The 23550-nt window shown below is 51.2% G+C and overlaps 8 protein-coding genes across 8 annotated transcripts; 4 read left to right on the forward strand and 4 right to left on the reverse strand.

Moving 5' to 3' along the window:
- Positions 1 to 422: 422 nt before the first annotated feature.
- On the forward strand, positions 423 to 2675 carry N7455_008438 (guanine nucleotide exchange factor SEC2; the record flags this gene model as incomplete). The annotated part of the gene is made up of 3 exons (XM_065605878.1): positions 423 to 430; positions 493 to 1099; positions 1155 to 2675. 3 exons carry the CDS (start codon positions 423 to 425, stop codon positions 2673 to 2675), a joined length of 2136 nt encoding a protein of 711 aa, XP_065460827.1.
- A 908-nt stretch (positions 2676 to 3583) lies between these two features.
- On the reverse strand, positions 3584 to 5143 carry N7455_008439 (SURP domain-containing protein; the record flags this gene model as incomplete). The annotated part of the gene is made up of 1 exon (XM_040959019.2): positions 3584 to 5143. One exon carries the CDS (start codon positions 5141 to 5143, stop codon positions 3584 to 3586), a length of 1560 nt encoding a protein of 519 aa, XP_040810491.1.
- Positions 5144 to 5910: 767 nt separating this feature from the next.
- On the forward strand, positions 5911 to 8955 carry pmt1 (protein mannosyltransferase 1; the record flags this gene model as incomplete). The annotated part of the gene is made up of 4 exons (XM_040959048.2): positions 5911 to 6173; positions 6248 to 6821; positions 6881 to 8344; positions 8434 to 8955. The coding sequence occupies 4 exons, from the start codon at positions 5911 to 5913 to the stop codon at positions 8953 to 8955; spliced, it is 2823 nt and encodes a 940-aa protein (XP_040810606.1).
- Positions 8956 to 9421: 466 nt separating this feature from the next.
- N7455_008441 (uncharacterized protein) lies at positions 9422 to 10248 on the reverse strand (the record flags this gene model as incomplete). The annotated part of the gene is made up of 4 exons (XM_040958989.2): positions 9422 to 9472; positions 9601 to 9802; positions 10001 to 10044; positions 10108 to 10248. 4 exons carry the CDS (start codon positions 10246 to 10248, stop codon positions 9422 to 9424), a joined length of 438 nt encoding a protein of 145 aa, XP_040810525.1.
- A 630-nt stretch (positions 10249 to 10878) lies between these two features.
- On the forward strand, positions 10879 to 12816 carry erf2 (palmitoyltransferase ERF2; the record flags this gene model as incomplete). The annotated part of the gene is made up of 3 exons (XM_040959058.2): positions 10879 to 11861; positions 11917 to 12025; positions 12079 to 12816. The coding sequence occupies 3 exons, from the start codon at positions 10879 to 10881 to the stop codon at positions 12814 to 12816; spliced, it is 1830 nt and encodes a 609-aa protein (XP_040810567.1).
- An 802-nt stretch (positions 12817 to 13618) lies between these two features.
- Positions 13619 to 16161, forward strand: N7455_008443 (putative histone-lysine N-methyltransferase (Ash1); the record flags this gene model as incomplete). Its single annotated transcript, XM_040958986.2, has 4 exons — positions 13619 to 14732; positions 14786 to 15159; positions 15215 to 15414; positions 15465 to 16161. 4 exons carry the CDS (start codon positions 13619 to 13621, stop codon positions 16159 to 16161), a joined length of 2385 nt encoding a protein of 794 aa, XP_040810505.2.
- Positions 16162 to 17011: 850 nt separating this feature from the next.
- sC (sulfate adenylyltransferase) lies at positions 17012 to 19161 on the reverse strand (the record flags this gene model as incomplete). Its single annotated transcript, XM_040959042.2, has 5 exons — positions 17012 to 18207; positions 18264 to 18409; positions 18613 to 18795; positions 18865 to 18892; positions 18993 to 19161. 5 exons carry the CDS (start codon positions 19159 to 19161, stop codon positions 17012 to 17014), a joined length of 1722 nt encoding a protein of 573 aa, XP_040810565.2.
- Positions 19162 to 20001: 840 nt separating this feature from the next.
- On the reverse strand, positions 20002 to 22553 carry N7455_008445 (uncharacterized protein; the record flags this gene model as incomplete). Its single annotated transcript, XM_040958965.2, has 2 exons — positions 20002 to 21110; positions 21179 to 22553. 2 exons carry the CDS (start codon positions 22551 to 22553, stop codon positions 20002 to 20004), a joined length of 2484 nt encoding a protein of 827 aa, XP_040810564.2.
- Between the last annotated feature and the right edge of the window lie 997 nt (positions 22554 to 23550).

Here is a 23550-nt window from a genome sequence, read left to right on the forward strand (position 1 = left end):
CCTTCAATAGTCCGTGCCTAATCCATTCATATCCGGGTGACTAAGCCTCGATTCATCCTCGCCGCTGCAACCCTGACTTCCTTGACACCCTCAACAGACTGATATCTCCGATCAGACCTGTTTGTGGCGATTCAATCCTTCTCTTCACTTTCAGCGCATTCATTTCTGTTGTGTCTACGGCAATCCGACTCTCACCAATTCCAAATCCGGATTCCACTATCTTTAAGCTTATTACGTACCCCGTGGACCTACTCGACCGCGCACGCGCGCCCTTTCTATTCTAACATTTACCTCTTGGCTGTGAATGGCGTGGAGAGCAATTTGTCTACCGGAGCTTTTCTGGACGTGATCTTGGTCTTGATCTGGTGACGAGCGAATCCTCTCTTGCCCTTACCCCCCGAACGCCTTCTACGTCACTCATCATGGCCGAGTAAGTCTCCATCAAAGATGTCCTTTTTGGGACTTCAATTATTGACACTTTAGGTGGGGCAGTCTAATTGCCTTTCAAACCACCCATCATAGCTTCTTCTCCCCATCCAACATGATTCCGCGCAACGCCCACAAGAGGTCACTCTCCGAGCACCGGTCCTTATCTCCTGACCGAACCGTCGTCAAAGCGAAGTCTACTACCAATCTCTCCGACATCGTTTCTTCCAATGGAACAAAACCCCCCGAATTCGATGAAAGCAGTTTCAGCACCTTGCAAGACCCGCGATTGATGGTCGGGTCGGAGGTCTCACATTCGACGTCATCGTCTCACCACCCCGATTTGAGTAACGAAGTAGCAGCATTGTCGGTGAAATTGATCCAGGCCATCAACAACCAAACAGACCTCGATGACAGCCTGGTTGCTACCCGGCAAGAGCTAGAGCTAGCCCAGGGCAAGATTCAAGCTCTGGAGTTCCAGAATGAGAAGTATCGGCGAGACTTTGATAATAAAGTCTATATCAAAAAGGTCGACTCTGATCGCGAAATTTCGCAATTACGGGATGCGTTAGCGGAAGAAACAACGCAGCGTCTCGCTGCCGAGAAGGGCAGGAAGAATATTGAGCAGGAAGTGGAAACTCTTACTGCGGCTCTTTTTGAAGAAGCAAATAAGGTCGGTAATCTCCTGCAATAAGTGCAACACAAATTCAATTCTAACGCTACTTTAGATGGTGGCTGCAGCTAAGATTGAACGGGAGGCAGTGGAGAAGAAGAATGAGCAGTTACGTTCACAAGTCAAAGACACCGAGTTGCTCCTGGCATCGCACCAGGACCAGCTTGCCGAGCTCAAGTCCGTCATGCAAGCGATGAATCTTCACAAAGACGACATCGAAAGCCGTGCCACTGCTACTCCATCATCCCCGGATGAGCTCTCACAAGCGCAAGGATCTAGTACCCAAGAGACCGACCTTGAACCCGTTCCTATATTGATTGACAGCCCCGAGGAGTTCACTCCAGGCCCTTCCTCCAACTTCCCGCAGCTCCTCCGCATGGTATGCCGGACAGATTTGCAAGCTTATGAGGATTTCCGCGATCTGCTGGTACTCTCTCGAAGTTCCAAACCTCCTAGCCGTGCTGCTAGTGGGTCATATGGAGGCCTGAACGTGATGGGTCTGGCAAGCTTTGCTAGTGGAGGATCTCCATCGTCGAACTCATCACCCACCAAAGGGTTTACCCATTCCCCCAATGGGAGCACGTCTTCCACAACGGGATCGAATTTTTCCTTGAAGGAAACTCGCTTCTACAAGCGGGTGCTCATGGAGGATATTGAACCTACACTGAGACTAGATCTAGCGCCGGGGATCTCATGGTTGACTCGGCGCACCGTTCTAAGTAGTATCTGCGAGGGAAGTCTTGTTGTGGAGCCAATGCCCCCAGCAGCCAAGAAATTCGATTTCCCCTGCTCTGTTTGTGGTGAACGCAGACCCGGCACGCCTAACGAGAGAACCCATCGTTTCCGAACGTCAGATAGCGAGACCGCTCAAAGGTACTCGCTTTGTATTCTCTGCTTAGAGAGAGTGCGCTCGTGTTGCGAGTTCACTGGTTACTTGCGTCTCATCCTTGATGGACATCTTCGGGCTGGCGATACCGAAGAAGAAAAGGAAATCTGGGATGAGACCATCCGCCTCAGAGAGAGGATGTTCTGGTCCCGTGTCGGAGGAGGCATCGTTCCATTGTGGAATCGCCCAAGCGAACCAGAGGCGGAGCTGGCCAGCACAGAATTTAATCCTGACGCCCCCGAAGACGATGATGACCAGTATCTCCATCCCGTGGACGTTACTTACCTCGAGCCCAGGGTGGAGAAAGTATCTCCAGCGGCGGATCATCGCGCACCGGAAACACCAATCACAGAATCCTCTACTGATCACATAACCCACCCTGATCTCCCTCGACCTCAAAGTTCTATCTATGATAGGGACGATGGTGCTTCCTTGAGCGGCTCGGAACGAAAGCGAGTTTCTATCGATTCAGCAGCAAGCGTTTATGAAGAAGCTAGCGCCGACGTGGCTACCAATTCCACGGCACCTGTCCTCGACGAGCCCTCAATCGCTCATAGTCCAGACACACACACGGATATCGCTCAACCCAGTGCCGTGGAACCCATCCTCAACGAGCCCTCGATCATTCAGAGTCGAGAGACAGATACAGACACAAACATCGCCAAACCTAATGGTTTGAGCAACTCTTAACCTCGGTTGATTACAAGCGATCAATACGAGTGAAACGACTACACGGTTTACCCAACATTTTATGATCCGCCCAATGTCTTCCCCCACCCTTTGGCATTGCATTCTTTCTTCAGTTACTTAATTCTCTTCAACTTCATCCGGTCATTGATATAGACCTGCCTTTTGGAGATGCTGCTTCTGTTTCTGTTTCTATCTCCACCTCTACCTTTAATCATTCATTGGGTTACATCTTGATGATGTTCCTCATTGGTTCTGGCTTTTTGGGTATCCTTTTTGTTTCACTTTCAGCGGCATGGCCTGTTGTATTATTATCAACCTTTTCACTTTCGACCATGTATACATAATAATGTGTTTTCTTTTTTTTCCCTTGTCCCTTTCTTTTTCGGCGGACATTTGGACCAGGTGTGGTATTATGGATTTTCACTGTTTCTGTTCTTTCTTCCCCTTTTTTTGTTTCCCCTTTTGACTTGCGGCGATACTGGTCCCGGGCCCCGTTGGTGGTGGAATATCGTGACAAATGATAGATGAATTTGAATCAAATTGCATACATACATACATAGACAACATATGTTCTTGGATCATATACCGTAGAAGATGTAAGTAACACATGTTAGCCACCAATGTCCAAAGGATCAGCACTACTTCGTACGCTATATAGAGAGACTTAAATAATAAAGACGACGAAAAGAAGCATAGACCAGACAAGATGTTTCGTGAGGTTAGAGTAAAAGAGGGCTATTGTACACAAATAGAAAAAAAGAAGCTCATCATCCAGATTTCATCCCTCCCAAACTCCACAAATGGCAGAACAGATACGTTCGAAATAGAAAAACCCCGCGAAACCTCAATTTTGGAACGAGAACATCCAGTCTGAACTTCATGTAGATGGGGGGGGGGGGGGGGGGATATCATTTCTTGGCAAGCTGATGAATATGCCTGAGCTGGTCTTCGATATTCATACTCTGAGGGTTGGGATTCTGCGCGGCAGCATTCGGGTGTTGGGGACCAGCCGAGCCATCGATACCCATAGCCAGTCGCTTGCGGCGAGTTTCCTCCTCCGACTCGAGGGGAGAAGGGTCGAAGACATCGCTGCGCTGGCTTGCAAGACGCTTGAGGTTGTTGACCACGTCGACGGTGGAAAGGTTGGTAGTGGCACTGCGGGCTTCGGCCTTTGCACGCTGTTCTTTCCAGCGCGGATCGAGCAGCTCGATACGGATGTGCTCGTCCAGCTCGTTGGAGGGAACTTTCTGGCTGCAGTAAGGGCAGATTGCCATCTGGACTTGTTGACGGCGCGCCTGGGCTCGGGGCACGTAGTCTGATCGGATGCGCATTGGCTGTTGGCCCGGGCCGGCTTGGGCTGCTGCCTGAGCGGCGGCCGCTTGGTCGCGCGCTTGGGTTCGCTCGCGGATGCGCTGGTCCTCTTCTGGGTTGGTAAACTGGCCTGCTGCGGGTGGGTAGGGGCCTGCTGGGTAGGCCGAGACTGGGGGTTGGGGGGTGTGCATGGGTGCGGGGGCGGGTTGGACTGGGTAGGCGTTGTAGTAGACGGGTTCGTCGAGGCCGGTGGGCATCGCTTCCTCGATGCGTCGTGTGCTGAGGGAAAGTGCCGCTCTTTGTTCGAGGGAGGCGGACTGCAGGTCATTGGCGGAGGTTGGAGGTGGCAAGTCCGCGTGGTCGTCCTCCTCGGTGAACTCGACGGTTTCGACCACGACGAAGTCGTGCCAGTCAATCTGGGCGTACTCAATGCGCTCCTGTTCGCTTTGCTCCTCCTTCTCTTGCTTCTGTTTCCGTTGGTATTTCACCCATTCTGCGCGCTGCTTAGCACGCTCCATGACGTGGAATTTGTTCTTTGCATTTTGTTCCAATTCTGCGATTCTTTTCGTGGCTGTAGTCGCCTCGTCGATTCCTTCGGCGCGAAGCAGAATAGTGTATTGGTCGACCAATCGTGTGAAGAATTGATAGAGACTATGTTGTGGGCGTAAGAAGTCGAATTGGAAATTTCTGGCCTCGCGCTGCGACAGTGCGGTCATGAATGACTTCCCCCGCTTTGCGACAAATAGTGCCGTGTGTTTGACCACGTCCAAATCCTGTGCATTGATAATAGGCATGCGTGCCGAAAAGTGGAACGGGGACGGTTCAGGTGGCCCCTTGGGCTTTTCGGGTACCGCGGCGGCGACAGTCTCGCCAGCTCGCCCTCCTGGTCCTGCTACTCGGCCTGCCTTGTACTCGGCTGTGTACCATTGATAGTAGGGCTCGTAGGCGTCTCCAGGGGTCAGGAAGGAGAATTTGTAGTTGCTCTTTTCCTTCTGGCGGATACGGTCTTCAAAAGTACCTTTATGGCGAACGACGTAGCTTGCTGTGGTCTCGATGGCTTTTCGGATATCCTTGGGGGGAAGAACCATGCCCTCTGGGGGCTTTAGAGCTCCCTCAGATGCCTCTGGGCGAGGTGTGTTTCCATTTGACGACTCCATGGTGAATGGCAAGAATATGAAGGAATGGGGGTCTTGGTAGTAGAATCGCAGACGATCTAGGACTTGCTGACTAGCTTCACTAGCCACACTCTGGGTCACCGCCACAGACAGTGGCAGTATGGTGGCGGTGTATCCCGTGCGCGGCCATGTTCCTGTGACTTTGCATTCTCCACTGAAATGCAGTCCAGAATAGGGAATGTTTACTTTCTTTTTTTGTTCATGGATATAGCCAATTGACCTCTAAAGCACTAATGATATACCTATATATGGATAGTTATCAAAAAAGTGTAGAATTTTAACTCTAAGTCTCACTACCGTAAAGACCGTCACAATACGAGGGGCTAAAAACTAAGGGGCTCACATGTTGACCTCCACAGCCGCCGTTGATCTGGCCTCAAGGCGGAACTGCACGCTTTCGTCCATCTGCGTTCACTTCTATTCTTGTTTTTCAACGTCCTTTTTCTTTCTTACTCTCCCTTCAACTGCTTTTTTTTCTTCAATCTCTTATTTTTCCCCCTGTCATGGGGCCTTTTTCCTCATTGCTACACAATCATTAATTGGTGTGGTGCCTGAAGCCATTGAACGGTTGACAGCTCGAAGTCGAAAGCAGCTTTCGACAGCGTCCACTCGTTCATTGAACCTTGAGAAGCCTCTCATTAACGATTTTTAAACTATAACCAAACTACACGCAAATCTCCTATCTTCTCTCCTCGACATTCCGAATCCCGCGCCATTCTCCTGAACCTCTGACGTCGTTTCGAAACAATATGGGCCAGAAAGCGAAAGACACATTGGCCGTACGGCCGCAGAGCCGTGGTAGGCGCTCGCCTAGTCGGTCTCCTAAACCCAAGAGCCGCAAGCCTTTGCCGGTGCCTCAGAAGACGTATGCCTCGGATGGTGTGAAGAACAATGATATCTTCAAACTCCCCGGCTCGGACTATAAGCTTATTGTACTGGTGACTCTGATAGCCACGGCTGTTCGTCTATTCAGAATCTATCAGCCCACCAGCGTGGTCTTCGATGAAGTCCAGTACGTTCCCCACCAATCTTGTGCTATACATCGAAATAAAAACGAACAGAGACTAATGATTTGCGCTCGAACAGCTTCGGTGGATTTGCTTCCAAATACATCAAGGGAAAATTCTTCATGGATGTGCACCCCCCGCTAGCTAAACTGCTGCTTACGCTGGCTGGCTGGCTTGCTGGTTTCGACGGAAACTTCGATTTCAAGGATATCGGAAAGGATTATTTGGAGCCTGGTGTGCCCTACGTGGCGATGCGCATGCTTCCAGCTATACTGGGTGTTTTGACTGTCCCATTGATGTTCCTCACCCTCAAGGTTACCGGGTGCCGAACCTCGACTTCGCTCCTAGGTGCTGGTCTTGTTATCTTTGACAACGCTTTGGTCACCCAGTCCCGTCTGATTCTGCTCGACTCCCCATTGATTTTCTTTACCGCCCTGACAGCTTTGGCCTTCAGCTGCTTCACCAACCAACAAGAGCTGGGACCGGCTTATGCCTTCCGCGGCCCGTGGTGGTTCTGGCTGGTGTGTACCGGTCTTTCTCTTGGCGCAACCCTGAGTGTGAAGTGGGTTGGTCTCTTCACTATGGCTTGGGTTGGATCTCTCACGGTTCTCCAGTTGTGGGTACTGTTGGGTGATGCTAAAAATGTCACACCGGTATGTGTTTCCAGATTCAGATAATGCTGTGTTTTATGCTAACAGTAGGATTGTTATAGCGTCTGTGGCTCAAGCATTTCTTCTCCCGGGTTTTCTGTCTCATTTTTATTCCTCTAGGCTTCTACCTTGCCATGTTTGCCATTCACTTTACATGCTTGGTCAACCCCGGAGAAGGTGACGGCTTCATGTCGTCAGAATTCCAGGCAACCTTGAATTCGAAGTCTATGCAAGATGTTCCCGCAGATGTCTCATTCGGATCCCGAGTCAGCCTCCGTCATCTGAACACACAGGGTGGCTACCTGCACTCCCACCCTCACATGTACCCAACAGGTAGCAAGCAGCAGCAAATCACGCTCTACCCCCACAAGGATGAAAACAATGTGTTCATTTTGGAGAACTCGACCCAGCCTCTAGGATCCTATGGAGAGGTCGAGGGCCCATTCGCCTGGGACAACCTAACTGCTCCTGGTTTCATTGAGGATGGTTCGACTATCAGACTTTACCATGTGATCACTCACCGGAGAATTCACTCGCACGACGAGCGCCCTCCGGTGACCGAGGCCGACTGGCAGTATGAGGTCTCTGCCTACGGATACGAAGGCTTCCCTGGTGATGCCAACGACTTATGGAGGGTTGAGATTGTTAAGTCCTTGTCCGAGACTCCGGAGTCTAAGAAACGCCTGCGGACTATCCAGTCCAAGTTCAAGCTGGTGCACGTCATGACCGGCTGTGTCCTGTTCTCCCACAAGGTCAAGCTTCCGGAGTGGGGATGGGAGCAGCAGGAAGTGACATGCGCAAAGGGTGGTACTCTCCCCAATAGCGTTTGGTATATTGAGTCCAACCAGCACCCCGCCATGGCCCCTGACGCCGAGCGAGTCAACTACCGGAACCCCGGCTTCCTGGGAAAGTTCTGGGAATTGCAGAAGGTCATGTGGACTACGAACGCAGGCTTGGTTGAGTCCCACGCCTGGGATTCTCGCCCGCCCTCCTGGCCTACCCTCCTTCGTGGCATCAACTTCTGGGGCAAAGACAACCGCCAAATTTACCTCCTCGGAAACCCGCTTATTTGGTGGTCAACCACTCTGGCCATTGGAATCTATTTCGTTTTCAAGGCTCTCTCCATTGTTAGGTGGCAGCGAAGCTGTGGTGACTACAAGCACGCTTCGTTCAAGCGCTTTGACTACGAGGTTGGTACCAGCGTTTTGGGCTGGTTCTTCCACTATTTCCCATTCTACCTCATGGCGCGCCAGCTCTTCTTGCACCACTATCTCCCCGCCCTTTACTTCGCCATTATGGTCCTCTGCCAAGAAATTGACTTCCTCACAAACCGCATCAAGAGCCTGGGCCTTGCGTCGAAGCCTCTGATCGGCAAGACTCTGATGACAATCTTCCTGGGTCTTAGCATTGTTGTGTTCACTCTCTACGCCCCACTTGTGTATGGCAACCCATGGACTAGGGATGCCTGCAACCAGGTGAAGTTGCTCGGATCTTGGGATTTCGACTGCAACACCTTCCACAGTGACGTAAGTGTTCCGGAATGGAGACCTCCCCGGCGAGGTCATTGAACGAATCGACGAGACCACAACTAACATGGACTTTTAAATGCCAATAGTTGAGTCAGTACATCACTCAGTACGTGCCGAGTCTGCCACCTGTGGCTGCCCCTACAACCGCAGCTCAAGCACCACCCCCACCACCACCGCCGCCAGTCCAGGCCCAAGAGCCTGCACCTGAGCCTGCAGGTGAGGCTGCCCAAGAATCGGACCCAGCGGCCGTCACTGCGCCCAAGATCCAAGGGTCCATGGCGCGTGTTGAGTACCGCGACCAGAACGGCAAAGTTCTTGACGAGAACCTGGTAGCCTCGCTCCGAGCAGAAGGTAAGGTGAAGTTCGAGACTCGCTATGAGCCTGGTCAGCCTTTGCAGAATGCCCACGATGTCCCCATCGTCGATGGCCAGCTCGCGCCCCCGCACCCGGATGTGCAGGGCCAGAACCCAGAGACTGGCAGTGCACCCGAGGACTCCGTCCCCCCTGAGAGCCCCGCGTCTGTGGCTGATGGCAACGAACGCTCTGTTGAGCAGTCAAGCTCCATGGAAGCTAAGCCTGCCAGTGAGGGTAATGAAGCCACTAAATAGTGGTCGTGTGGAAGATAAAAGTGTAGGAGGGGAGCGGATTCTGCCATGTATAATGAGACTCCATAGAGTACTTGTCCATTTCTCTATTCCATGTTAGCTTTTTTTTAGTGTTGCCATAATTGACACTGATATCCGCAGATTTTGTGCTATATTCATAACATCATAGGTAGTTAGTTGGCCACTTTTAGTGTTTAGGCAACTGGTTTGTAAGGTATGGTTCTAGATTGATAATTCAAATCTTGTAACCAAGCCAGCATAATACGGATATAACGCAAGAAAGAGAGCTATTCCCAATTGACTCTTAATCTGAATACGGATACTATGCACAAATCTCTTGCTATCCCAATGGCAAGTTCACGTAGCACTCTCCTCTCCCCGGTCTTAGTGTACAGCAGCCGGCCGCAAGAAACGGCGGTTCGCTTCATTTGACTTCTCAAGGCACTTCTTATGGCTAATCAATAGCCGTTCAGTAGTCCCACTCCTCCTTGCCGTACTTGTTGAACTTCTCGTGGAGATCCTGTCAGAAAGAAGCTAATGTCAGCATTTCCTACCAAAATAGCCGAGGCAATCACACATGATAGTGTGAAAAAGTTCTGGAGTGCTCCCTCGTATGGCATAAAAAGAAAAGGTCTAGCGAATTCATACCTCGGGAAGGGTGACATTGGGAACAATGACGGTGTTCATGGCGCTGGGAGCAGCGCGGAGGGGCTGGCTCTTGTCACCGTGGGGGTGGTACTGGTACTTGTAGACCTTGCCATCCTCGGACTCGCCGTGCCAGGGCATGGCGCTCTCGCCAATGCGAACGTTGCTCTCAGAGTTCACGGAGGTGGGCTTGCGGCCGAAGTACCTATATTATGGCGAATACCGAACTGATTAGCGATCGTGGTGCTTGCTTTTCATTGTATGTGCATGCGCCATTGAGAGTAGGTAGATTGTAGGTAGATTGGGTAAAATCCCAGAAGTGCTGATACGTCACAGTGGCGCAAATGGGGCGAGACATTTGGGCATTGAGGCATTGTAGGGCAATTTCGGGAGGGATGCTCACCATCCGGCAATCAGGAAAGCACCAGACATGACACCGAGAAGGACCTAGACGCATAGCAGTTAGTATGAAAGCTCGAGCGTGGTTCAATTGCTCCGTGGGATCCGTACGTAGAGCTCGGGATCACGCTTGCCGGCCTTGTCGAGGCTGGCCTCCTCGACCTTGGAGGAGCTGAAGCGGCGCGGGGGAGCGCGGAGGAGGGACTGGCGGGTCAGAGCCCGGCGGGTAGCCAGAGCAGCGATTGAGGACATGGTTGCAGCAATTCGAGCGTGCGTTGGAAGGAGAATTCGTGGGCAGAGAACTGGAGACGGGGTAGTGGGAGAGAATCATGAACGTCGAATGATGTTGCCGGCATATCAGGTGACGCTGAGTCATCACCGGTTCAAGCAATCTGGGTCCTGACTTTCGAGCTTCCTGTTGGTTGATATTCTGTGGTTCGAATTATTCGACTTGCTGACGCATATACGATCATTCCGGTGTTTATTCTGTGATGTAATTGGCCTTTACACTTTGTTTGGCCTCTCGATCGCTGTTTTATGCCTCAGGTATGTTGTTCCGGTTTTCTCCATCAGGGGCTCTGCACCCTGGCCCCAGCTTTGCGGCGCGTTTGTTGGTGGAACTCAGCATTGGGACTTGAGACTAATGGGACTAATAGGACCTTGATTGATCCGTTTATTTACTTTCGCTCATTAGACCTTGTCTCGGCTCCATCGTCACTCCTTTTTCTGCTCCGCTTCGACACTCACCTTATCCCGTCGATATTAGCTGCCTACGTTACACCGCGATTCGCTTCCATCCCTTCGCCATTGCCAATTAGGGACGCAATATGATAGCGCGCATTCCCATCTAGCAATTGTTAATATTTACATCTTTCCACGGCCATGGAAAACTCGGCAGATCGTCCGGATAATGGCGACACAAACCAGGGATCGGCACCGCAACATGTACTAGGGATCCCTCGACCTCCCTCTGTAGGCGGAATTTCGTCCCGAGTGACAGATGAAGATGGAGAGCGAACACCATCTTACACATCACCTCCCCCTCCCCTCCAGTCCCGGCCCTCTGTTTCATCCAGGCGTGGTCCACCCACAACCCGGAATTCGATCAATGCGCCCAGCCAAGTGACCAGCAGACCTGGTAGCTCGGGCAGTCGACTGAGTAGATCACATATCCCGTCCCTGACAGCACAGGCATTCTTTCGGCCCATGAGCTCGCAACGATTACAGGCACACCGAGGAACACGCCCTGTGACTAAAGGGACGGTTTCATCCATCGATGACTGGACAGAGCACGGAAGCAACAACAGGAGGAGCTTGGCCTCTAATAGCACAGTCCCGCAAGGATCTCAGCCTCCGGCTGATATGGAAGCTCCTCCTCCGTCTCGAGGAACAGAGTTCACAGATCCTATCATTCCAGACCGAAATACCTCCAACGCTAGCCCCACTGGTAACACAACTATCAGGAGTCTGGGTGAAAGCGTCCGACTACTGCGGGACCGAGATCAAAAGGAGAAGCCCCAGCGTCTCAACCTGGGTGCCAACTATACAGGACATGCCGCGCAGGATGCACCACCAAAATCACCCCTGTCATTCCTGTCATTGCAAAATAGGGGCGCAGGACACGCCCACGAGTCTCGGGCCCGTCAAGGCCACGAACATCTCTCCTCCGCCGGCTCCTCTCCAGGTCCCCTCGACGTGAAAAAGCCCCCTCTACCAAAAACAAATCCGGGCAATAATTACGAGTACTTCCTCGGTAACACATTCTTCTGCGGCGGGGGGCGGTTCCAGAACTCGAGAGACAAACCTGTCAATATTGCAACGGGTCTTTTAATCGTTGTGCCCTCGGCGTTGTTCTTTGCCTTCTCGTATGTGAACCCACTTGATGTGAGCATCAGGCCAATGGCTAACTTCTGAAATTAGGGCTCCCTGGCTGTGGAATAACATCTCTCCTGCTATTCCCATAGTGTTTGCCTACATTTTCTACGTGTGTTTCTCGTCGTTTGTGCATGCGTCTGTTGTCGATCCTGGAGTAAGTGACTCGGTCTTGATTGGGTTTCGTGGTCGCTAACATGATATTGCTAGATTATGCCCCGGAATGTACATCCTATGCCTCAGCCAGATTCCTCAGACGACCCTCTGGCGCTTGGTCCGCCCACAAATGACTGGGTTATGGTCAAGCTCGCTACTTCAGATGTAGCTGCTATGGACGTGCCTGTGAAATACTGCAAGACATGCAATATTTGGCGGCCTCCTCGCTGCTATCACTGCCGTGTCTGCAACAACTGTGTCGAAACCCTCGACCATCACTGTGTGTGGCTCAATAATTGTGTTGGTCGCCGAAACTATCGCTATTTCTTTACTTTCGTCAGCTCCTGCACCCTCTTGGCTCTCTTTTTGATCGGTGCTAGTCTGGCACATATCTTGGTCTACCGGTCCCAGGAAAGCATATCATTCGGGGCGGCAATCTCCAAATGGAGAGTGCCATGGGCCATGGTGATATATGGCGTGGTTGCAGTGCCATACCCTACGTCGCTTTGGGCATATCATCTGTTCCTAGTTGGCCGTGGCGAAACTACCAGAGAATATCTCAACTCGCACAAGTTTTCCAAGACTGACCGGCATCGACCGTTCACCCAAGGAAATATCCTCAAAAATTGGATTGCTGTTCTTGGGCGTCCTCGGCCTCCTACCTACATGCAATTCAAGCAGCGGTATGAAGACGGCGATCAACGCTTGGACTCACAAAAGCGCAGGTACCGTGTCCCAGATGTCGAGTCCCAAGGCATTGAGATGCAACATGTTGGTCCCCAACAGGATTAAAAACAAAAAAGTCGTTTTTTTGCCTGTCGGTCTTGGTTCGGCGGCTACGATCTGCAAAGATGTTCATGATTTCCTCTTCTTCACCCCTATTTTTGTTCTTCTAGGGACCATTCATACCCGTGGACACATCTATCACTTTCTAATCACTACATTACACACATACCCTTCTTGTTGCCATCTCTGTTTTATTTGCTACACCTGGCGCAGACATAATCCCCTCTTTATACTGATCTTTCATGATCTATTTCTTATCCTGTTATATCCTGTTACTTGTTGTGACTTACATACCTGGGAATGGGCAACCCTATCCCGAACCAGCCTTTTCTTTCTATGTCCTAGTAGGACTATATGTTCACATTTGTTTAGACATTTGATATCACCCTGTGTATTTCACAGCTAGAATAATCCATATATCCGCTTCTTCTCAGTAGAATCTCCCATGTTCATGTGGGGGCGAGAGTGAGGGATTTCGGCATTCCACCAGGGCACGAGATCTAACATTGTAAGCCCTAGCGGATGCTTACTTTCTCCTTCTCCCTTGCTTTTTTCATTCTTTTTATTGCATTGGTACTCTACTAGGTCGGGAAATTATACGATTGGAGTGTTCGAAAGTGTTGTTGCACGCGTCAGACCCTCACCCCAAATTGATAAGAAGCGCGCGGGAAGCTGATCCTCTTCGATCCGACACCTTCCCCTGATATTTCCCCATCCAGCCCGACCACACGCGCCAGTTGCTCTACATCGATAGCGAAAGGGCGGTTCCAGGTGGAATTGTCCTTCTTGTTATCTCATTCTCTCGAAAATGGCGCCACGAACGTCCCGATCCATCGCGTCCGCGGCTCCCGACGTCCTGGCTCCCGAGCCTACCGATGACAATATGAGCCTTGACGTGCCACAACAACTCTTGACACCTGAAAATAGCCGCTCAGAGACGTCAAGCAACAACGAGAACGCGCTGACCGACGAAAAACCCGCAGGACGGCGAAGGTCAACACGGGTTGCACGCGCATCGTTGCGCCCCGGTGAGCCACTAGACAACACACCCGAGAACGAGGAACCCGCGGCCTCATCTAGCGAGGCCTACGTCGACAGTCTTGCTAAAGCCAAACGATCACACTCTTCTCTGCGCCACAGTATTGCAGTGATGGAATCTTCCTTGTGGAACGGAACTTCAGCCGACGATGATACCGTGGCCGACGACACTGTGGCCCCCGATACACCGGTCTCAAAGTCTTCCCATGACTTGCAATCTGAGGATATGAATATGAAACTTCAGCAGAGGACGCTACGACAGCGTGTGGGGAAGGCATTGGCCGAAGATGAAGGAGCGGCCACGGCTGAGCCGCTCCCATCCCGAACCTCTCCTCGCAAATCTCTACGACGGTCAGGTCGCTTCGGTCTAATGGATAAAGCTTCGGATCTGGTCGGCCGGGCCAGCAGTATATTAGGAAAGCGCACGAGAGGTCTGGGAGACAAGGATCTTGGCCGGCGTTCTAGTCTTCGCCCTCGCAATATTGCCCCGTCGAAAGACGAGGCGCCTCCTTCGACAGCCAACGAGCCTGCATCGAAGAAGCGTCGAGTATCTGAGAGCGACTTGTCGAATCTCCAAGATCAAGATGCTTCTGAACCAGAGGAACCGGCTGTACCTGCTTCACCGCGACCTAGGCGCAAGATATGGCTGTCGCATGGCCTCTATACAGGACAAGAACCCTCGGACTCGCCTCCTAAGCAGCGTCGGAGTAAGAATTCGAAGAAAACCGGAACCGGTCCCATGCACCGCACCATCCTTCCCATGCCCATGTTCAAGGGCGCTCGCCTTTTGAAGACTGGACGAGACTACCAGCTGCCGTTTGATATTTTCTCGCCACTACCAACTGGTCAGCCTAAGCCTGACGAGTGGCGCAAGACTAACAAGAGTGAGTGGCATGTCGAGTATCTCACATGAAGTGAGGGCTAACAAACAGTCTAGATGTTTTCGTTGGTGATGCCGGAAGTTTCTGGAAAGCGAATAAGAACCTCGAGCTGTCTACTTGTATGTGTACTGAGGACACTGGCTGTGATGAGAACTGCCAGAACCGCTATATGTTCTACGAGTGTGACAACGGCAACTGCAGGCTGGGTCCCGAGTGCGGTAACCGGAATTTCGAGGGTCTTAAGCATCGGACCAAGGCCGGAGGCAAGTATAACATTGGAGTCGAAGTCATCAAGACAAAAGATCGCGGGTATGGCGTCCGCAGCAACCGTTCCTTCGAGCCCAACCAGATTATTGTGGAGTACACCGGCGAGATTCTCACCCAGCTTGAGTGCGAGAAGAGGATGAGGACAGTGTACAAAAACAACGACGTATGTGCCCTTTGTGACTCTTGGTGCTTTACCATTTATTGACCTCATCAACCAGTGTTACTATCTCATGTATTTCGATCAAAACATGATCATTGATGCTACTCGCGGGTCTATTGCTCGCTTTGTTAACCATGCCTGTGAGCCAAACTGCCGTATGGAGAAGTGGACTGTTGCTGGCAAGCCACGCATGGCACTCTTCGCTGGGGATCGAGGAGTCTCGACGGGAGAGGAATTGAGCTATGACTACAACTTTGAGTGAGTATTTGCATATCAAGCCACTTGACCATGTGCTAATACTATCTCAGTCCTTACTCTAACAAGAATGTTCAACAATGTCGCTGTGGGTCAACGAACTGTCGAGGCTTCCTTGGTCCACGGCTGAAGGATAAGCAGCAACGTGCCAAAGAACTCGAGAAACGAAGGGCCGAGGAGGGCACCAAGAAGGCAACTACAAAGAAGGTCATCGGCAAAAAGCGAAAGGCCACAAAAGAATCCGATAGCGATGATAGCGACGACTCCTCTCGAGGCAAAAAGCCCAAGATGACCAAGTCCAAGGCCATCAAGGCCAGCGTGAAAAAGGCCGTGGCTACCGTTCGTGGGAAGAAGACGACCAAGACAACGGCCAAGGGCAAAACCACAACTACTGTCAAGTCGAAGACCAATGTCAAGCTACCAACCGTGAAAGCCACAGGCCGGATTAAGGCCACTGTCCGTGCTCCCCGATCTAAGAAGGCAGCCAAGGAAACCCCGGCTTCTCCCAAGAAGACCACATCCCAGCTCAAGCGGCCTTCCGCTGAGACCAAGAAGAAAATTCTCGCTGCTGCCTCCAAGGGCTCTGGAGATTCTCCCCGCAAGCCTGTGAAAAAGACACCCGCCAAGAGCCCCGTCAAGGCCAAGAAGCCTGCCCCCAAGGCTAAAAGCACTACCAAAGGCGGCTTTGGTAAGGGAGTCAAGAGTGCGGCTCGACGTGTTATTAAATCTGTCAAGGGAGCAAAGAAATGATTGAAGTCTGGTCATACTACGCTTAACAACCTCGTGTTTGTGGACTTGTCTGGACTTCGCTCGAAAGAACCGACTTATTCCGCAACACCTCTTTTGCTCTTTGGCAATCCCAGGACTGTCAACCAACAGCTGGGAAGTCTTTTATTCTCCTATTCTCTGTTGACCTCAACACTTGTCAGGGGTCCATTCTTTTTATTCTACTTGATAATCTTTTTCCCTCGGTAATCTTTTATTCTTTTCTATTTTGGCTAAAACTCGTTTTTTTTTGGCAAATTTACCCCCTTGTACGACATCGTGTGTTCCCCCTGGCGTTTCCCCCTGTTCACTTCGCTCTTTTCCCCCTTGCATTTTATTTTTACTGTGGCTTCATGATTCCTTCAGTTTTGGTTTATGCGTCATGGTTATGAAAGTGAGAGGTTGCTCTGATATCAACTCTGATATAGCCAGGGTAGATGCCTCTAAATTCAACATGGTTTTCCCTGGATTTCTTAGTCTCTTGTAGATCTAGAGTTTATGGTAGTCTAGATATAGTACATATATATCTTTCGGATATGCAATTACAGGTAATATGTCCATGTTTCTTCTCTATCTCTAGGAGCTGGAGGATTCGAGGAATTGATTCTATATATTGAAAGTGACCACCTTACAATATGGATCTACTCATCTATCCTGGAATAATACACTCCAAGCTTGGTTATAGTGTGGAAGTTTAGACCATCAAACCAAATCTATTGGCAACTTGAAACTATCTAAGTCAGGGGAATCCATAGAAAAAAAAGACCCAGCACATTATCTCATGTGCAGCAAAACATATAATCGACACCAAGCCTCACACAACCTTATAGAACTTTTACTGACGCTCCAGGAAACCCTGGCTCTCCAAAACGAGAATGATCTCGTGCACAATGCTGCGCACACTCTGCTTGGAGAAGTCAACGACGAGATCAGCCTTCTCAGGAGCCTCATAGGGGTCATCGACACCAGTGAAGCCCTTGATCTCGCCACGACGAGCAGCAGCGTAGATGCCACGCTTATCGGACTGCTCGCAGTGCTCGAGGGGAGTGGCGACGTGCACCAAGAAGAAAGAACCAGCCTGGGAGACGGCGTCGCGAGCGAACTTGCGGGACTCCTCGTAGGGAGCAATGGGGGCGGCAATGACGGCGGCACCGGCGCGGGTAAGCTCGGTGGCAACGAAGGCAATGCGCTGGATGTTGGTATGGCGGTCCTCGCGGTTGAAGCCGAGCTCGGAAGAGAGCTCGTGGCGGACGGTGTCACCCAGCAACAGGGAGACGGAACGACCACCCTGCTGGTTCAGGGTAACCTGCAAAGCACGGGCGATGGCGTCCTTGCCGGAGTTCATGTAACCAGTGAGGAAGATGGTGAAACCCTGGGTAGCGCGAGGGGGGTTGGACTCGCGCAGAATCTTGACAACCTCGGGGTAGGAGAACCACTCGGGGATGTGGGCGCCGGAGCGCAGACGACGGCGGAGCTCGGTACCGGAGATGTTGAGGGTCTTGACGCCAGCGGGGACCTGGTCAACGGGGCGGTACTCATCGGTATCGGGGAGGTAGGTAACCATCTGGAATTCGACGACCTCGATGCCGAGCTCGTCCTTGTACTTCTCGACGGCGTGCTGGGCATCGTAGGGGCCGTAGAAGTCCTCGCCCTTGGAGTTGGAACCAGGACCGGCGTGGTCACGTCCGACAATGAAGTGGGTGGCACCATGGTTCTTGCGGATAATGGCGTGCCAGATGGCCTCACGGGGACCACCCATACGCATGGCCAGACCGAGGAGACCCAGGACGGCCATGCCGTTGGGGTAGCGGGGGAGGAGGGCCTCGTATGCGCGGACACGGGTGAAGTGGTCAATGTCACCGGGCTTGGTGAGACCGACAACGGGGTGAATCAGGACATTGGCCTGGCGGGAACGGGCCGCGCGGACAGTCAGCTCACGGTGGGCACGGTGCATGGGGTTACGAGTCTGGAAGGCGACGACGCGGGACCAGCCCAGCTTGTCGAAGTGGACGCGCAACTCTGCGGGGGTGTCTGTAAAGGATATATTAGCCAGATTCACTAGCGGAACGGGGGGGAATTGAACATACAGCGGAGGGCGACATAGTCGTAGTGGTTGAGCTTGTTGACGGCCTCGATCTTGCCACCAATGTAGAACTCCTCGACGGAGTTGTTCAGGTACACGATAGCCGGGTGCTCTGGGTCACCGCCGAAGACGAGCTTAGCCTCTCTAGTCCTAAAATCAGGGGAGAACCACGTCAGCAAGCCCCACCATAGCACAGGCCACTCCCAACTTCATTGGGTAAGGATTCGAGGTATGTGACATCAAATGTCCATAATAAAAATAATAAAACAAGGTATCCGAGGATACAGAAATAAGGATCGACAGTGCGACCGGTTTCGAATCATGAAATGGAGAGAAAAAGAGGTGAAACTCACTTGTCGGGGCGGTAAATGTCGTCAATGGTAAGAATAGCCAAGTTACGGTCGTCACGGAAATCACGCAGGGTGATGCGAGAACCAGCTTGGAGCTTCTTCTCGTCGATGACCTTCTGGCTAGCGTCGAGGGTAATGGGCATGGAGAACACATTGCCATCGGCAAGGCGGTTTTCCTCACAGACACTATGCATATTGTCAGCTGCCGCTGTTATAGATTTCTCATTCCAATAGGATCATTCGTGTCACACATACCGGTCGTAGTCTGCCTGGTTCATGAAACCTGCATGAAGGTTAGTTATTGCCCCTCTATTGTCCATGCCCCTCCACCAAAAAAAAAAGAAAAGAACATTTTGAATCTCAAAAGAGACAATTGCACTTACCCTCGAGAGGAGAGAAACCTCCGTTCATGATCAGCTCGAGATCACACAGCTGGCGCTCAGAAAGAGTCACAGCGGGGAGAGTCTCGGCCTCAGCGGCGAGCTCAACCTGGCGGGGAGCATCGCGGGCGAGAAGGTCCTTGAGGACACCACCGTGAGGGGCGTTGGCCATGATGAATATAAAAAGGACAAAAGGTAAAATCAAAGAAAAGAGTAATGTACAAAGTAGAAAAGAAAAAAAAGAAGAGGGAAAAGGTACTGCTTATCAAGAAATTTCCTGTAGGAGAGAGGGGTGTGGATTGCACCATCCACATCCAACAGAAGTCGTCAACAAGTGGGGACCGGTGGAAGTCTTGGCTGGACGATTTCCTCGGGGGTACAGGCGGTTAATGTTTTATTATTATGGATCTTAGGGCTATTATTATCTGGCGGGGATCCTGAATGGTTTTATTCATATATGTACTCCGTACATGTACACATGTAGGTCTTTGCAATTGTACAAAGTACTTGGTAGAAGTGTACGTAGAGTTGACGAAGCTCCCGCGGAAGTATGATCTACAACATATTATGTTATATGGAGTACTCCGTACTTTGTACACTGCCATTTTGGATTTTCAGGGGCAAATAGACGATCCCTTTGACTAAGATCCTCATCTGCATGACTTGTATTTAAAGATCTAAGTCTATAGAAGTACGTGGATAATGTACAACGTACAATTGGAGTATAACTTGGACCATCCAAAAACGTCTTAGCCCAACGCCACATCTGCAGAGGCTGAGGTCATGTGATGAAGCACGTCACCTCCGCGCGGAATCACGACATTTCCCGATATCTCTTTTCCCAATTAGGCAATGATCGACCAAGTGATCTGAAAACCCTAAATCTGGACCACATCGACTATGTACTCCGTACAAGGTACATCATTGAATACGCTAATAACCCAATATACATAATTAAATTGACCCTAGACCCATATAGACAACCCTATATACACCTTCCCTTAACATATTTTCACTGCGCCTTCACCGTGCTATTGGGAAGCGTGATAGTCAACTTCTCAAAATCCACGTTAAATGCTCCCACCTTCAGGGCCGGCTCAGTGGTGTTCGTATAGGAATCGACCAGGTACCCTTGGATGTCATCCTCTGAGGACAGAGCCGTATCAAGTGAGCCTGTCTTCTGCAGAATATACAACACCGCAACCCGAGAAAACTCAACGACGTTCTCGGGAACGCTGGTCGCAGTGGACGTGGACGTGGCTGGCTTGACGGCAGTCGATTGAGCGCTGATCTTGGTAGCGGAGGCGGTCGTCGCGGTCTCGGTTTGTGTGGGTGTCGACGTGGTCGTACTTGACTTGCTTGATGCCGAGTCGTCGTATAGGATTCCGTTCATAGTGGCCTCAGAACGGACAGCCAATACTGGTGTGGGGTCGGTTGTCGAGACAGATGGGACCGAGTCGGCTATCGACTGTACGGATCGGCGGGTCTTGCTCGTGTTGTCATTTGTGACTTCGCTGAAAGCTACGAGAGCGTTTTCGGTCTTGCAGGAGATGTCGTTGATGCTGAAGATAGCCATGATGGTGACGGAGTCGAGGGTGATGTCGAATTTTGCTTTGGATTCCTCGAACAGAGTAGGGAGTGAACTGCCCATGGTCGCATTCGATCCGTTACGTATCAGGGAGGTGGTGCAGCTACTATCACCCGCAATATTGCATTTTGAGCCGGTATAACCGTTCGCACAAACACACGAGCATTGGGAACCGGCTGAGACACTCACACCTCCATTCTCACAAGCGTTCTTTTCAGCACAGGACGAGTTGGCTTTCTCGCGGGGCACGGCGACAAGGAACACAGGGAGAAGAACCGCGAGAACGACGATGATGAACAGTACGATGCAGAGGATCACGAAGATCTTCCGTGGCATTCCGCAGCATGTCTTCTTGCGTCGGGGAACGTTTGGATCGTCATCACTGGAGTTAAGCTGCTCAACGTTACGCAAGTTAGAGCGTCCAAAGAAGGGCCATGATGTGCGTGATGCGCGACCTTCGGGTGTCGCCAAACCCGGTGGAGGGAAGGAGGCGAGCATGTCCGATAGAGTGCCAGACTTGCGTGGTCGGTGTCCTAAGCACACACAGCAGTTAGTACTATTTCAAGATTCCCACATGGTGATCTAGATCCCAAAGACTCACCCATTCCAGCCCTGAACCCTGCTTCATCACCAGCCAGATTATTAGCTTTGCTGGCGGTTCTCCCATGATCCAAATTCGATGCGAGCTTTGTCGCCCTCCGAATCAAATCAGATAGGCTGGAAAGGCTCCCACGAGCCTCTGCATCCCGTACCGCATGCATATTCAAAGCAGGAGGCTTGCGACCGTCAGGTCTCTTGTCACTCATTGTTGGCGCTGCGCGAGGCAGCGCTCCGAAGGCCTCGAGCTCTTTTTCGAGGCGCGCATCGGAGGGCGAGTCATAATGCGGGGCAAAAGGTGGCTTTTCCGGGTCCACGCCTTTCACTGATTCACTCGATGCTGTAGTAGACGAGTTTCGTAATTGGCTTGGTATACGGGGCACTTGTCTTGCAGCAGCTCCCGGCCCGATAGATTGTACTGCTGTGTTCTTGGTGGGTTCCTCCTGGGTGGGTGATGGCATGCTGACAACGGAAACAGGGTTAGACTTGAGGATGGTACGCATTGTCGGCTTTCCTCGCTTTCCAACACTGGCACTTCGGACAAGGCTTGTATCATCCTCTTGAAGGCCTGGTGAGCGCTGGCCATCGTCTGAATCCATGTCGAGATATGCTCCGAGAATCTCGGATTCAGCGGGACCAGATCCCCAACTTGAAGGGATGGCTCGGCTGGACGCGACGGAGCATTTTGTAAAGCGAGGGTCGGCGAATGCTTCTGGGATGGGAGGAATAGATGATTGACGAGCCCGGCCAGGCTTTCGCGCATTGAGCGGTGCCACAAGACCTGCCGTCCGGTGCCTGGGGTCATCCTGAGAAAGACCGGACTCGGACAGCAGAAAAGTAGGTGGAACTTGGGGCATATTAGGAACAGAAGGCGTTGACGAAGCCACAGATTGTCTAAACAAATCCTCTGTTGCAATCGATATTCGAGGAGTCATGTCGATTGTGCTGGTGGGACTGGTAGGGGCATCATCATTCACCGGCCGGCGCGACTGCGCTAGCGGATGCGGCTGAAGTTGTGAGAAGGAACGGGGAGGTCTTTGGCTTGGACTCGAGCTCCTTTCTGAGATTGGGCCATCCATTTCTGAGTAAATGGATGGCGAAGGGAGTTCACTCGGATGAGGTGGTCTCGGAGGTGGAGGACCACGGGGAACCAAATACCTAGGATGTTCATTGATCGGGTGCGGTGGGAGACCCGAATCAGGAAGAGGCCATTGTGTTTGATGGGAGACATTCCTCGGGACTGGAGGATATCCCATCTGCTGGGGTGGCGAGGCTCGTTCTGGACGCACGCCGGCATCCAGCATTTGTCTGGCCCGCTTGACGGATCCACTCCTGCAAGGCTCCCCTGAGGGCCCGGAGCTTGGTACTTCTGTGCTCATTGGAAGGTTATCTGGTCGAAAGAAGTATGGCCAAATCGAATGCCGGGGTGGATGCTCTTGTATAGTTTGCGAGAAGTTAGGGCTCGCAGGGTATCCAGTGTGGCGTGGTGGTACTGCGGTTGAAAAGAGGGATTTGCCTCTCGAATATTGAGGGATGGTAATGAATGGTTGCTCGATACCTTGATCGAGTTGAAAAAGAATGAAAAGATACCGAAATGATTGAAATCAGAGAGATGGCGTCTGGCCCACTGAGCAAATGACTACAGGATTGTAGAAAGTGGATAACGCAATGAACACGATCTAGAAAAGCAAGATCCACAGGATCAGATCGCAAATGAATGGAAGGGCATTCAATGCCACTAGATATAATAGTCAGGGCCGGCTCTAAATGATCATGGAATTGTCTTTAGAGAGCCCTACCGTTCAAAAAGGGGAGAAAACGAGAGAAACCGCTAGTATCAAACTGGCGTACAAGGAAGGCTAGATGGGTTAACGCCCCAATCTTTGACCTGGGTACTTTGTAGACTTACACCTTCAAAAAGGGGAGAGCCTCAAGCTCTTTGGAAGTTGGGAAAAAGGAGAGAGAGAAAAAAAAAAGAGGCCTTGAACCTGCCACCCCCCAGGGTTAACGTGGTTTCTGACATGGATACTAGTCCACTTCTCAAACGGGAAGTATATTAATGCTAAACATCAACCCTGGACTATTAATTTATTGGAATTCCTTCAGTCCTGTAATCTAAGTTCTTTATATCCGAGGTCTCCGTACTCATGTATACCGGATACATACTCCAAATCTCATTCTGACGAGTATCGGATCTACTGCGTACCTATACTGACATGTCGATAGCTTTTCAACATTGTACTTTTATAAAAAAAGAACGAGAAAAAAGGGAAAAAAAGGACTGAAAGGTCGGGGCCAACATAAGACCCGGCCAAATTACTCCGTAGACGAATCATATGTCGACTATATCAGTGGGGTTGGACTTAGTTCCGGACG

The sequence above is a fragment of the Penicillium solitum genome, assembly GCF_028829755.1.
Source record: "Penicillium solitum strain IBT 25940 chromosome Unknown utg000005l_segment0_segment0, whole genome shotgun sequence".
Taxonomy (NCBI): Eukaryota; Fungi; Ascomycota; class Eurotiomycetes; order Eurotiales; family Aspergillaceae; genus Penicillium; species Penicillium solitum.